This window comes from Chaetura pelagica, unplaced genomic scaffold (assembly GCF_000747805.2).
Source record: "Chaetura pelagica isolate M959 unplaced genomic scaffold, ChaPel_1.0 scaffold246, whole genome shotgun sequence".
NCBI lineage: Eukaryota > Metazoa > Chordata > Aves > Apodiformes > Apodidae > Chaetura > Chaetura pelagica.
Window position 1 is genome coordinate 273,754 of NW_009953647.1, and position 15,397 is coordinate 289,150.

The following is a 15,397-nucleotide window of genomic DNA, read 5'->3' on the forward strand; positions in this document are numbered from 1 at the left end:
GGGACCGGCGCGCCCCGGGCTGCCGGGTCGGGGCGATAACGCCGAGCAAAGGCGGTGCGCGCCGGCTCTGCCGCTATCATCTTCTGGCCTCAGACTAAACATTTAATGGGCCTTAGTCACATATTTCCTCACTGAGATGGCAGCCTGAGGGGAGCGGGGCTCTGGGGGAGGCTGTTTGTCTCCGCTGGCCCCCGCTGCTGCCCACGGGCAGGCTGGAGCTCCCCCTGCCGCTCTGCTCTCCAGGCTCCTGCCCCTGCGCTCCGCATCGCTCCGCATCTGGAGGGCCTGGCAGGACTCCCTTATGTAACCTTTGCTAAGAAAGCCATCGTGCCGAAATCATGTCAGGCTGCCCCCGGACCTGTGCTTTTCAAATGTGCCCAGAGCAGAAGGGAAGGTGGGGGCTACATTTGCAAGGAGCAGCGGGGTGCTGGTTGCCAGCTCTATTACCTCTTCAGTGTGGTTTGGGTGCCCAGGGCCCTGCACCCCTCTATTTGAGGGGGCACTTGCACTCCCAGCCACTGCTGCAGGCATAAAGGACCAGCAGAGGCAAGAGGCCTGTGGGATGAGAATCCTTTCAGAGGTGGGAAAAAAGGTCTTGTTCCTACTCCCATTGTAAAAATTGTCATGTACTGACTTTTCACTTCAACAGAGAAATCTAGTGAGAGGCAACTCTGGGCTTGTCCTTTCCCTGACTTTGATTTGAGCTTCAGCTCCTGCCAGTTGTTGCTGTGTGCTGGTGGCTAAGGAAGCTGAGGGCTCTCCCCTGAGCTGAACCCCTGTGTTGTGCTCGGGAGCGTGGCCCCTCTTCCTGCCTTCCTGGCATGGGGAGGCAGAGACTGCCTAGGAGACTGTCAGCAGCTGGACTAGAGGTGAATGGTGCTTTTGCAGATCTTTTCCCTAGTGCTCCCTTTCCCCAAACATCTGCCACTATTCTGGAAGGTGCCTCTGATTTTGAGGGACTGGCTCACGCTCCCTGACCATGATGTGTGGGGTTAAGGAGCTCAAAGGATGCCCTGTGCAACTGCTTGGGAGAAGCAGCACCATCACAGGGGCTGAGGAGAGGGGCTGCAGCTAAGGAGAGGTCTGCCTGTTCCACACCTGTGTTGCTGCCCAGACTCCTTGGAAGACACACAAGGGTATGTCTGCAGAGCATGCCAGATACGCACGTGTGTCTCCGCAGGCAGGTGTTAATAGTGGGAAGTGGTGGGGAGACCTTGGGCTGGGGGTTTCCTGCCTGTCAGGCAGTGCTGCAGGGAGAGCAGGGCTGGGGTCACTCTGCCTGGCTGTGGGGCCAGCAGAGAGGCTGCAGGGTGGCACTGCACCCCAGGCCCTCGCAGGGACAGCAGCTCCTTCCTAGAGAGGGTCCCCTCAGTGGTATTGGCTTCTCAAAGTGGTACTGTGAAGTGGAAAGGAGAGCTTGCAGGTGTATTTTGCTGTTCAGGTCTGGACTGGGCTTGAGTATTAATTCAAAATAATGGTCAGGGTGCAGTACCAGCCCTGGTTCAAGGAAGAAATGAGGCTCAGACCTGATTTTGGTTTAGGTTTGGTTTCATTGATTACGTACCTTCCACTGTGCTCTCTGGTTTCTGTTCCTGTTGGGCTAAATAGCAATTTGACAGAATGACAGTATTTTAATCCAGTGTGCTGCATTCAACCTGGTATTAAAATGCATGTTTGGGCTTGTATCTTTTAAATTTAATATGAGGACAGCTGTATGCATTTTCCCTTGTTTGTAAATTGTATACACATGATACAGTGTTTTCAGTAAGCGCTAAACAATGCAATGTGAGGCATTTCAACAAAGGAATAATTTAATGCAACCCAACAGAAATGTAGAGCCTTAGAAGTGGTTCTTTATGAAACTACAAATTTTGGAAATGGGTCCAGAAGACCTACACTGGAGCAACACAAGAAACAATAGTTAACACAGTACCATTTTCTTCTGAAACAAAAATACACCATGAAGAAATTATTTTTTGCCTATTTTTTTTAGCTTGTTGATTTATTTGAATGCTTTAGTTGGCATATTTCGTATTTGTTGCATGTTAGGGATTAAAATTCTCATTTTCTTCACCGAAAGAGAATATTGTCATATAAGATGCACTTTGAGCCAAGCAAGACTTTTTTTGTCTAGTGTAAATTTGTCTCATATATTATGTTCCAAGTTCAAAGAAGATTAACACATTGTTACATTCTTTCATCTTCTATTTAGCTTTAACAGAATGAGACACATTTCCATTGTAATCTTCTTCAGAGACAGGAACTGTTCCTACTTTCACAGGTGGAAGACAGAGTTAGAGAGGGCTGTACGATTTGTCTTGGCTGTGAATTAAGTCTGCTGAAGCTGGAAGGGAACTGAAGAGCCCTCAGTCTTCACCTTTTTCCCATCCCAGGTTCATGACTCCCTTAGAGCAGCTGTAAGCTCTCGTGGTGGGCTGGGCTGGGTTGGGTTAAGGAAGAGAGAGAGCTGGTGCTTCCTGTTCAAGTAAATGGGGAGCAAAAATACTGTGGAAGAGGAGGAATAATTGCAGCAACAAACACCTGCTGGAGGGTGCTGACTGGCTAGCTAAGGGAGCAGTCTTCTAGGTATGTGTGACCAGCACGCAGCAGTGCTGGGCAGAGCTCTCTGAGCTAGTGCAGGCACTGGAGGCCACACATGTATGGTCATCTCTGCACAGGCTTCGCTCAGCAGTGGAGTGTTTTAGCCCAAGTATAATGGAGTATTAATAAAATAGTCTGTAACTCAGCTGGTGGAATTAATCTCCACACAGCACTGATATGAACCCTAAATACAGGCAAAATACAGCTACCAGGGAGAATCTGCCTACAACTTATTTCTTACCCTTACTCAGCCTGGACTTCAGGTGGAACGTGCTCAGGGGTCGTGCTGCTGCTGTCTTAACTCTTGTGCTATTGTCTCTTGTCAGATAATGATGCAGCCCAAATTGAAGTGCAGGGGTTTGCAGTGCACAGGAGCCTGTGCTGAATCAGCCATTTGAAGTAGGGAAATAAAGACAGTTAAACTCTCTCAAGAAATTTGGGACTCCCTTAGCAGTTACTGAAGTTGGTAGAAGAGCACATTAGTGGTAAGTTCAGAAGCCATAGCCACAGGTAGCATTTTTGTAACTGGCCACTGATGGAAAGCTTGACATTTGTGCCTCAGATTCAAGCACGCCGGTGTGGCTCCTGTTGGCCCACTGTGCCAGAAGCTGCAGGTCTTTTCTGCCTCTGCAAACAGCAGTTGAAGTTGCTGCAGGCTGTCTTCCCAAATCCAGCTGGCTACTCTGAAACGTGCCTGTAAGTCTGCTCTGTGGTTGTCCAGGCTGTGACTGACCCATGAGAAAAAAAAAAAAAGGTAATTATGGTCCTTCCCTGATGGTGTCTATGGTACAAGAAGGTAACTGTGCTTGGAGAATACCCGGCCTGTGGATCAGAGAGAAGAGCTGTCCGATGTGTGAGAGGGCCCTGGCATGGTATGCACATGGCAAACCCTCCCCTTTCTTCCTCACTGTGGATGCTTGTCATGCCTCAGTGTACATGGAAATAAGACTGTTGTGTTTGGGTGCACGTGCATGTTCACTTAATGACAGCAAGAGGTGCCAGGTTCATACTTAGCGTTTGTGCTTATTGTTTCTTCTCTCTTTCTCTCCAGTCGAAGACCACCCCCTTCACCTACTCGACCCACTGTAATTCGTCCGTTAGATTCATCCCTGTTAGACTAAAAGAAGTTTCTGGCATGTCATTCATTGTTAACCAAATATGTGGAAGCAAAAATTGCTTGATAACTGTTGCAATAACCAATGTATAGTCGCATGTATGGACATCTATGGGCAAGTAACCAATTTTACTGATATACTCTCTGTCCATTCTGCATTGTTCATGAGGTCTTCAATGTTTTGGGAAGGTCTGTGCTGCCTTGCCTTTTCCTTTTGCAATAGCTGGTGTTAGCTAACTTACTGACATGTGTCTTCACCCAGGCAACTGTGCTCACAGTCCTGTACAGTAAATGGAGGGCTTGACATTGTGTGTGTTTGTGCACGTGTTGATCTGCTGCTTTTTTTCCTCTTTATTTGAAAAGAATCTTACTTTTATTTGTACCTTTCAGGTTTTCTGTCATTTGGGATTACACGGTTATTTTCTTTTTGAATGCCTAAGCAGAGCAGAGAGAAGCAATGTGGGTTTTTTTATCAAGCTCTTCTGAAGGCCCTGCATTTCCATGTCTCTCTTCCAAGAAGCTTGCTGGATGGCTGCTTCTCCTACAATTTTTCCTTATCCGAAGTGCAGTTTTTAAGGAATGTTATTACACAAGGAGAGTGTGTGTGGGTCAATGCATGTTGGGTTTTTTTGCATACTCTCTTTCCACACTGGTGCCTGATGAGCAGAGTTGGTTGGGTGGCTGGTAAGGACCAGGCTGCAGTGTCCCAGCTTGCAAGGCTCCACAAGCTTTCCATGGATGTGAAAGTGTGGTTTGAAAAGCCAGTACATGACAGAGCAGTGTGTGCAAGCTCACTTTGTCTGCTGCTAGTGCTTGCTTACATTAGCACTCCCACTGAACTCCTGGGAAGCCTTGGGGGTGGTATGGGAGTGCGTGTAATAACGTATAAATGTACTGTGCATTGCTTTGGGTCATTGTATGGAACAGGAGGAGATACAGATATAGATACACGCACAGCTGTAAATGGGTCACCACTTCTCTGCCCATCGTGTAAACCAATTCACAGAGCTATGCCCTAGATTTGCATCTGAGATCTCCAAGGGTCCAATTTGGATTTGGGGTATTTACTCATACCAGTTGATAAAGTTCCACTATGTCCCTTTTTTACGGATTTTCTCTTTGCATCACTTGAAGTCCCACACACCTTGCATTAGGGTCACTTTATCCAGCCAGGTACTGAGAAGTGCTCAGCTGTGCATCCTGGCAAGGGATTATTTTAGCAGATGTTCTCTTGCAGTGGTCCTCTCTGCCTGTTGTTTTGCACATATATATTAATGTATTATAAAAACCTTTTGTCTTAATTGCATTACTTCACTTTAAACACTTAGGGTCAGTGTCACCCTTATAGCTTAAAACTTACTGAATTAACAGAATTAGACTAGAGTTTAATTTGGCCTTATTTCTTCAGAAAATATTACTTGTTGTTATTACAGTTATACTTACAGACCCCTAGGCAAAAAAAACCTGGTGGTTTCAAAGGTCCCCAGTATAAAAAGTCTAATAAATTTATTTATTTATTGAGACTGCATGCAAGGCTCCAGTATGCTGTAGCCCCATGGTTAGGAAGAACTGAATCAAAGAGCCACAACAAGTGGGGAGTTTGCCTATTAAGTATTCCCAGAATGCTGATTAACTAGCAGTTATACTCACCACCGAGGCAAATCATGTTTCAGCTTGCATAAGAGATGCTTGGGAAAGCATCATGATTTGTATGTTAGTTTAACTTTAATTTCCTGTCAACCTCATACTTGTGACACGCACCTGGGGAGGTCAACATCTGAAGCACAGAGAAGATGGAGTTTGTCAGAGCACCAGCATGTTGGTGATCTCAGAAAGCTAAGTGGCTGGTGTTTATTTAGAGAACAGGCCCAGATCTCCAATGCCAAGTGCATAGAATCAGCTTTCAAGGGAAAAAAGGGGTTGCAGACCCAACTAGAATCATATTGATTTTTTATACAAAAAAGAGAAAACATAGTTTGACTATTTTTCTTGTGTTCTACACAGTTTTCACTGTGTAGTACTCTCTGCAGTAACATGCAATGCACCTATTAGATGTATTTTTGTAAATATTTTTGTCCATGCTGTTGCCTAGCCAGCAAACCTATGTATATTTTATCAGAACTCTGTTAGTGCCTGCTGATGGAAAGCCAAACTTAGCACCTCAAACAAAGAAAGTCACTTTAACCCCAGATTTTGAGATTCATACAGCGATATTGCAAGGCCATGGTCTGGGTTTACCCCACCATACCCCAGGTACTTAGTTGTCCAAGGCCCCCATTTGTCCAGTGGAAAGATGCAGCACCTGCAGCAGGTAATTCAGACCAGTGTGGCTGCATGAGCTACAAGGATGGTAATGCCAGTAAGTTAGGAGCCTCAATTAGATGACAAAGACCCTTGCCTAAAAACATGTTTTAAAACCTCTACACTTGAGACTCCTTAATTTAATTTAATGACTATTTCTGTCAAGCATAAGGAAGTAGGTAGCAAAATTCAGCACTGTCCTTAACTCTGCCCCCCAAGAGATTGTATTGCTCAGCAATAATCCTGAAGTGTAAATGAAGCTCTCAAGGGTGGATTTACCCAGAGGAGGAGGAAGCAGTGAGGCGCCTGTGGCCCCACTGTCAGCACCATCTGGTTCTGTGCTTGATACTGAGGTCATGGGACACAGCTGCACAGCCCTCCCTTCCTCTGCATCCTCATTTAGATCACATCTAAATCTGGCCCTGTGCCCTAGATGTAACTCTTTTCGGTGTGCAGGTTAATAATGAATCTTGAGCACAGACTCAGAGTTTGATGATTTTACCTCTAACCTCTTGTGTATACACTTTTCAGAATAAACTCTGTAGAATGGTTGTTTCTAGTAAAAATGCTTAGTGCTTCCCAAGAAATTGCCATATCCAGTCAAGCAAGTGCTCTCCTCCCAGCCTTAGCCCATTTCCTCCTGCTATACAGTGCCTGGAACAGGTTTGTTCCACTTACTCCTTATGCTGGTGAGTTGTGTCTCTCCTGTCCCTTGCTCTCAGAGGAGCAGCCTTGGCAGCATCTTTCTCCATGTGAGCATAATGAGCACCCTATGGACCTGCTTAGAGGGACTGGCTACCTCTGGCTGGCCACTGCCCCCTCTGTAGACACCCTTGCACAGGTTGAGCTGAGCCTGAGCTCCTGCAGCAGAGAACCACAGGTTGTTCATCCCTTTCTTCATTTCCCTTTGGCAAATCTCAGAAGACTGTCAGGGAGTAGTGGAGATGCCCATTAAGCAACAGTTTGGTTTCTGATCTTAGTTAAGGTGTGTAATTAGCTGGGTGATGTGCGTAGCTAAGTTTCAGGAGGGTGCGCATCTAGTATTGCATTTAGGCCAGGCCTGGGTCTCTGCTTAGAGAACATGTTCCTCCTCACCTCATCATGGCTGACCAACAGCTGAAGAGCTTGTGCGTGCTGTAAATAGCTCTTGGCCTTTAATCTCAAGGGATCTTGTGTTAGGATTAAAAAGATGGTATGTTCAATGGGAAGGTTTATGTACATAGCTAATGTGTGTTTATTTTATTGCTGATCTTGTTGCACTTTCTGAGTAAGCCTCATTAAATTAGATTATTTATTATATTAAAGGAGATAACATAATAGGTTATGGCTTTTCATGTTAAAGCATAACATAGAAAATACTATACTCTTGCAGACAGCTACACTAAACAACACGTATACAGCATATTGAGATTACTGGCTAGTTCTGTCTTTTTGTCTTCAAATAGTCCAAGCCTCCTGAATTGAGAGTGGACCTGTTTTGCACCTGTGACACCAGGGAGGCATCCGGCCTCTCAGTTTGCTCATGGCACGGTTCCTCCGCTGTGGCATGGAACCTCCTCCCGGGCTCCAGCAGAGCAGCTCCCTTGTGTAAATGAATGTTACTCTGCCTGTCTTTCCTCTTGCTTTGTCTGCAGGCGAGCTGAAACTGATGGCTCCTCCCGTCCAGACAGTCCTCCACTCTTGCTTGATATATGATTTGTCCTGTCTTGTGAGCTGTTTGCTTTACTGCCTGTCTCTTTACTTTTCCAGGATGGTGTAAACGATAACTTCTTTTTATAAGGAGGAAATGCTTAATTTCTTTCTGAATTTTTTTCTCTGTATGTTAATGCCCTACTTCATATGAGCCAAAACATCTGCCTTTGTTTTCATAATCTGTAAATGGTTCCTGGTATTGACCTTCGAGCACAGCAAGTCGATTTCTGAAACCATGGTAATTACTGAGCATCACATACACCTATTGTAAAAATGTTATGCTGCATTTCTGAACCTGAAATAAACCTTAACTCTTGATGGGCTTTTATTATTACTTTCTGAATATGCATGAGTGATCTGTCTCTCACACCATCATCTCAGCATGTTGCACTCTGGTTCTGTTGGGACTGCAGTGAGGGTTTATCGGAGATGCATGTTACATTGAGATCACTGGAGATGTCATTAGAAGGGGCGAAGAGGGAGAAGTAACCCATGGGAAACATCCAGTCTGTTGCCCTGAGAGGGGCGTGAAGTGCTGCAAAGACTGGGTTTTGCTGAGAAAGCAATTAATGTTTTTCAAGCTGTACTTGGTATTAATTTCATTTCATTGCTAGGGAAAGCATATTTGGGGGAGATTCAGAGCTGAGTAGAAGGCCAGACTGAGTCTTCCAGAGCAGAAGCTGGAATAAAACTGTATGTGTGTGTGTTGTCTGGAAGGGATTTCCCCTTGAGCTGGTTGTGTACCAGTGTGCCGATGTCTCCATTACATAGTTCCTCCTTCAGATCATTATGAGCCAAGTCACTGGAATCAGTGCTTGGAGGAGATGGCCCTGTATGGCACAACAAGCACAACAGCTCCCACAGGAGAGGACATTTCTCACTGAGTGCAACAATCACTAAGTTGGTCCTTAGGATTCAGGAAGGGAGGGGCGGGGAGCAAAAGGTGGGATGAACAAAGCAGCAATGTCCACGCTGTATTCACTTGCTTGCTGTAACTTCTGGAGATATTTTTTTTTAATAGTCTTTAATGGTGATGCCTGAGACAGTCTGAGCACGGCCCATCAGTGAACTGCTGTGTCACACGTGTCCCATCTGGCTGGAGTACGTTGTGTACCCCTGTAGGAGTTTGGTTCCCAGCTTGTTGGTCGGTGACACATCAGTGCTCTGTGCTGGGTAAGAGGAGGAGCATCTGCTCTTCTCTAACCACTACACTGGGCCATCAGCTGCCAAGGACCTCTCCTGACAGAATTGGCAGTAGATTTATTGCATTGTCATCACCCATATTTTTAATCTTTCCCAGTAATGTCCTCTCCAGATACTCCAGCCCGAACGCCGTCCTGTTTGATCATACTCAGTTTCTTCAGAATCAAGCTTAGAAAAGGTCTACTCCAAGAACAGCCTTTGAAGCAGATAGCAGTGCAAATTTTAAGGTTGGTTGGGAAAAAGCTCTTTGAGAGAGTATTATTTGCTGCAAGAAAATTAGAAAGCCTGTGACCAGCAACCTCTGCACTGGTGATGTGAGTGTCCTAGTTCTCTGGCGCCAGTGAGTCCGATGGGAAGCGGTGAGGATGAAAGCTGAGGCTGTGCTGATAGCCAGCTGATTCTAATCTTGCTCTTTTCCTTGATGTGCATGTTCTGTCCCTTTTTCTCTTAACCCATTTTATTAAGATCATTTTGCATATGAGTAATTTTATTGTATCTTGACCCTTTGTTTTAAATGTCTTCTCCCCCTTCCCCATGAATTGTGGGTTATTTTTTGTCTTTTCCCTAGGCGACCTCCTCCAGCTGTTCCAGGAAGATCATCCTAACACATGCATTTCTTTTTTGTCACATGCATTCTGTCTGTTTTGTCCAAAATCATCTTTAATTTGCACTAGCCTATTTGTAAATGAAAGATTTTACTTTCAGATGTCAATGATAAGCCTGGATATAAAGAAAATAAAAATTCTGACTGCAAAATGAGCGTGTGCTGGTTTTCTATTGAAGGGTCTGCCCACTCTTTCTCAAGTGGAGCCATTCACACCTCATGGAAAAAAATTGCCTGGGTCTCTCCCACCCTCAGAGATGATGGAAGGAGGTATGTTCTGCTGGGATTCCACCACTGCTTCTGAATTCATTACCCACCAGGACTGCTCCGAATAAATGGCTTTGGCTTTGAATTAGCAGGAAGAATAGTCAGCCTCTCTAACAATTGAAGAGTCCTAGAATGTGTCTAATGCACCAGCAGCATGACCTGGCTGAGTGGAAAATCCAAGGAGAAGATTGCAGCAGTCTAGACTGATGAATCTGCACAATTATAAATAAATCACAGCTGCTCTGACCTTTTTTTTCAAGCTAAACCTCTGAATTCCTTGCGAGCCGACCTCATTGGAGCATCTGAGCCTGAATAGCTGTAAGTAACTACCTCTGGGATTCCAAATGTGCCTGTCCCTGTGGGAAAGATAAAATCTGGGATTTAACATTTAGAAGATGTGTTTGTTTTGGGTGCCAGAGAAATACACAAAGAGTAAGTCTAAAAAAAAAAAAAAAAAAAGGACAAACTGATGGTTTTTATTGACTTTTTTTTTTCTCCTCATATGAAGCCAGAAGGGAACTCTCACAAACCATGCAGATAAATCAGCAGGCACTGCACAGGAGTGAACTGGAGGCACAAGCAGCATCAGGACTCCAGCTTGTTGTTTCAGGAGCACAAACAAGATGTTTGTAGTAGGAAGCTCACGCTGAGAGGGAGCTGAAGTGGTGCTGCTCAGGGGAGGGAGGCAGGAGAGCAGAGGTCAGTATTGTGTGTAGAAGGAGTTTGACCACACAGTCTCTGCTGGGTTTGAAGCCAGATCTGACACAGTTTTGCTGAATTTCATAAAATCATAGAATGGTTAGGGTTGGAATAATAGAATCATGAAGTGGTTAGCACTGGAAGGGACCTTAAAGATCATCTAGATCTAAACCTCCTGCATAGGCAGGGACACCTCCCACTAGACCAGGCTGCACAAAGCCTCAACCAACCTGGCCTTAAACACCTCCAGGGAGGCGACTTCTGCAACCTCCCTAGGCAACCTGTTCCAGTGCCTTAATACCCTCATGGTGAAGAATTTTTACTACTCTCATGGTGAAGAATTTCTTTGGGATGTCTAACCTAAATCTACCCTCTTTCAGTTTACAACCACTAACCTTTGTCCTATCACTACCTTCTCTAGTGAAAAGCCCTTCCCCAGCTTTCCTGTAGGCCCCCTTGGGGGATTTCCTCTTGTTCCAGCTGATGTAGGTCCCTGCTAGCATCTCTTATATCCAGGAAGCTGCTGAGCCACCTGTGTGCTGATGAAAGTCAGACACCCAGAAAGCTGTAGACTTGTACAGATATTTCTTTCTTTTCACTTAGACTTTGTCTTTTGGTAGAGTACAGTGATGAAACAGCAGTGGCATTAGCAAAAAGGGAGAAGAAACCCCAAAGTGCAGCAGTTCTTAGGAGAGGGAGATAAGTAAGCATCCCTGGCAGACCTTTGAATTGCATGTGCTAAACAAGGAATTGCTGGAGCTGGAAAGAGTACAGCAATGGGTGAGGTGCTTCCCAGCACCCTAGGAAAGGGCAGAAATGGAGGCTTTTAACAGTTCCATGAACACAACTGTCCCAAGAGCAGGGGATGAGGAGGGGAACTCAGACTGGCTGGATATTTAATTTGTGGAATCCATTGTTGTCAGGTACTAGAGGCAAAAAAAAAAACCCCAACACCTCAGCAGAGCTCAGGAAGTGTGTATTTTCAGGAGTACTACAGAAGTGATGCCTTTTGTACCCAACAAGCTCTTGAGGATGTTCTGGCCATGTTTCACCTCTCAGGTAAGATGGAATGGGAACTGGCTGAATTTCACAACTTTCTTTCCAGGTTGTTAAAAAAATCTGTTCCACACTGAGGGAAGCTCTCACTGCATTCCCTCTGAGATACAACATGGTACTGACAGGTAAACCAACATCAAATAAAAGGTGGCTAACATTTTAGTTGAATGGCCTTACCTACAGCACCCCAGCTAGGAGCTGCTGCTGTCCTCCTAGCTGCCAGCCAACCTCCAAGCGTTAGGCTGTAAGGCACTAACTTCTTCCTTGGGGCATTTTATGTATTTGATAAAAAATGTTGTTGGACATAGGACTTTGAACTTCATGATTTTCTGGTAGATATTCTTAAAATCTCCTAAGCAGAAAGACAAAGGTATTGGTGTGCTGGGAAACCTTGGCATATTTAGCATCAGCTCATGGAATGACTTTTCAAAGAAGCTGTTTAACCTCCTCTGTGCTGTACACCACCTGCAGTGCTATATACTCTGTGGTGAGGTGGAGAAGTCTAAGTGTGCTGCATCAGCTGGTGGCATTATGTGTCTTAGGCTGCTTTTCAATGGATGGTTTAGGACCAAAATAATATTTTGGCTTCTTTGTAATGTACATTGTTGCCATTGTCTCTTACTTCACAAAGCTGAGAAAAGCTTAGTGATTACCATGGGAATTGAAGAGATATAAAGATCTTACCTTCAAAGACTCTTTCCAGGTTTCCCAGATCCAGTCTCCCATGTGGGGAGGGATGTGGGCCTCTGACAGCACAGTGTGGGTGGCTGACACTTGCCTTTCCCTGCAGCAGAGGCTGTAGATGGAGATTCCAGACAGCACGTGTCAGCTGCTCCCCCAGGAGCAAGGCTTATCCCCAGCCAGTTTACAATTACTTGCATTTGGCCAGCTTCAAATCAAAAGAAAATGTCCCACTGAAGCACTTGATCTCAGTGGACTTGGAAACTTAAGAGAAAGAAGCTGCACTTTCTTGTAACTCAAAATAACATTTAACTCCTTAGAGTTGGTTGATGATGGTTTGGTGGCATATAAAATGAGAAGCACCTATTTCTTTGGTCTCAGTGTGTGTTTCAGAGAGAAGCTGCAGAATGTTACGCTCAGGTGGCAAACGCTCAAAGGGCATCCAGCTTTACTGCTGAGCTGGGCACAGAGTTATGGCAAAGTTTTGTTCTGTAGAGGATATTCTGACCTCAGACATGAAGACATACTCATTTATTCAGCATCTTAAATAACTTAAGCAGTACTGCAGAAGGTCAGAGGAGTCCCAGGGAAACTCAGCCTGGCCTTTGTGTCTCCCCTCCCTGGCTCTCTCTTCCATTTTTCTCTCCTTAACAGTCCCTTTATGCATTCAGGCCGTGGACCAGGCTTTATATTTTCATCTTCCAGGTTAGGGAGAGCAGGGTATCTGTGCAGGCAAGCTAAGGGGAGGGTTAAGCCTTTCCCCAGGAGATCTCTGGGCAAGGACTGAAGCTGAGGAGGAGGTGAAGGGAAGGAAATGGGGGGAGCAGAGAGGCCTGGGGCTGTGGGGAGGGATCAAACTGCCTGCAGCAAGCTAGAGGGGATACATCTGCATTCTGCCTGGAGCTGGGCGAGTGGGGCTGCTCTATTAACCATAGCCCAGGGATCTGCATAGATGATGCACTGGATTCCAGCTGTGGCCAAGGCGGTGGTGGCAGTTGGTGCCTGTCTCCACCTGGAATGTCCGTGTAGTTGATGTTTGCACTTTTCCAAACCCAGAGCTGATTCTGAGAGTCTGAATTTGTGAAGTGCATTTTTTGGGAAATAATTCTCCTTGGGGGAATGGGTGCAGCAGAAACTCAGCTTTCTTGTAGTCTCTGCTGTGACAGAGACTAACAACAGGCGCCAGGCAGGCTAGGTCTGATTTACTTTTGATTTATGCTCAAACCTTGTCCTACCGATGGACTCTCTGAGTTGGCTTGGGGTGGCAGCATTACAATGGCATTAGCCCAGCACAGGATGGGACATCCCAGTCTCTGAACAGCTTTCTGGGAAGTCTCCTTGTGAAAAAAACAAGCCATCTTTCCAAAGAACCAAAAATTGTCAGCTTGTCTGTGAGCATCTGGCTACTCTCTGCTCCCTGCGAGACTGGATCACGGGCTCATAAACTGCGGCAGGTTTTAATTAAAACCAAAATGAGATGTAGTCATCACCATGACGACAACAGCAACATTTAACACTTGGCAAGAGCTGTAACAAAGCACCGGAGGTGTTGGGGACTCCACTGGGGGTTGCTCATTTCCGAGAAAGCCCAAGAAGCGCACAGCAAGTGCCTGCTGGCAGGGGTGAGACACCACTGCTCAAAGGGATGGGGTAAATTAAGCAGAAAGTCGCACTTTTGCAGCATTGCATTTCTAAATGAGAAAAGTTTCATTAAAAGCTGGATAATGCCAAAATCATCCCTGCAAGGAGGGGCTGGGGCAGGTGTGTGCAGGGCCGGGGTGCCGGGAATGCTTTCCCCAGCGGGACTTGTTTGCCGGGAGCGCCCTCTGTTGTGGTGTGCGCGGTGCTGGACAGACGGCCGCCGGACAGACGGCTGGCGGTCAGGAGCTCGGGGGCCCCCTGGCATCTCCCCAGCCGGTGGGGCGCCCACGGAGGTCTATGTTGAGCTCCATTCCTCTGGCTCAGGGCCTGGTCCTGTGGTGAGGCCAGATCTGCCTCTGGGAGGGCTGAGACAGGCAATGAAGGCATCTTGCCTCCTCACCTGTCCTGAAGAATTTTGGGTAAGGTTTTGTCTGGCAGTGTTGTGAGGCTACTCTGGCATCAGTGACTGGCAGGGTGCAGGTGAGCAGGGCTCTGCATTGCACCTGTCCCAGGTGTCCTGGTGCTGCGGGTCCAACACCACCCACCACCCTCACGCAGCCCCCATACCCCCCCAGCCCACCCAGGAAAGTGTGATCAGTCCCCAGCACACACTGTGAGGTCCCTGGGACTGAGGACGTCCATGGGCATGTCATGGGGAACACCTGAGCCAAATGTTTGTATCAGTGGGGTGTTCCTGCTCAGAGGATGCACACACCCCCTGTATACCCCCAAAACTCAGACACAGGTCAGGTACCTGTGCTCTGGGCAGAGCACACACTGCCCCACTCGCCTGTGCCCTTGAGCTGCTGCACGGGCAGGCCACTCTGTGGGGTTCAGCTCCTTCCTTCACCAAAACCAAGAAGGGTGGGTCTGTAAAGAGATGCTGAGGATAACATAAATCTGGTCCTTGTTGCTGGGCTTTATTGGGCTTTATTTGGCTCATGTCCTCCCCCCAGGGCTGTCCACCAGCAAGGACCTTTGCACTGTTCATAGAGAAATGTCCCCTCTCCCCTGGGCCAGGCCTACATGAGGAACCTGGAGAGGTCCTCCTTGATTTCAGCCTCATCCCATGGTCCATGGATGTTGTCCTTGAGCAGCTGCAGACGGATAAGGCAGTAAGGGCAGAGGCAGGAGATGGCCAGCAGCAGGGAGGCAAAGAGCACGGCCCCCACGCTGGAGATGGTGGCCAGCCCCGCCAGCGCCGCCAGCGCAAAGAGCACCGTCACCCCCACGTAGCACCGCGGCGTCTGGGCCTTCAGCTTCTTCTGCAGCATCGGCCAGAGGGCGAAGATCTGCATGGCAAAGGTGACCATGACGAAGGCGTGGAGGGCGCGAGGCAGGCGGGAGGCCAGGCACACGGAGGCGAAGATGGCCATGTTGAGGGACAGCGTGCTGGAGACGATGGCAGCGTTGACACCATAGTCAAAGAAGATGAGGTGACCGAGGAGCATGAGGACTGACATGGCATAGATGGTATCCGTGCTGATGGACTCTGTCAGAGTCTTCAGCACCGGCGAGAAGCCGTAGGTGAAGGCAGC

At 47.0% G+C, this 15,397-nt stretch overlaps 1 protein-coding gene across 1 annotated transcript; it reads right to left on the minus strand.

The window, feature by feature from the left end:
* Nucleotides 1–14,783: 14,783 nt before the first annotated feature.
* PIGC (phosphatidylinositol glycan anchor biosynthesis, class C) lies at nt 14,784–15,390 on the minus strand. Its single transcript, XM_009999866.1, has one exon. It carries the CDS (start codon nt 15,320–15,322, stop codon nt 14,882–14,884), a length of 441 nt encoding a protein of 146 aa, XP_009998168.1. The 5' UTR covers nt 15,323–15,390; the 3' UTR covers nt 14,784–14,881.
* Between the last annotated feature and the right edge of the window lie 7 nt (nt 15,391–15,397).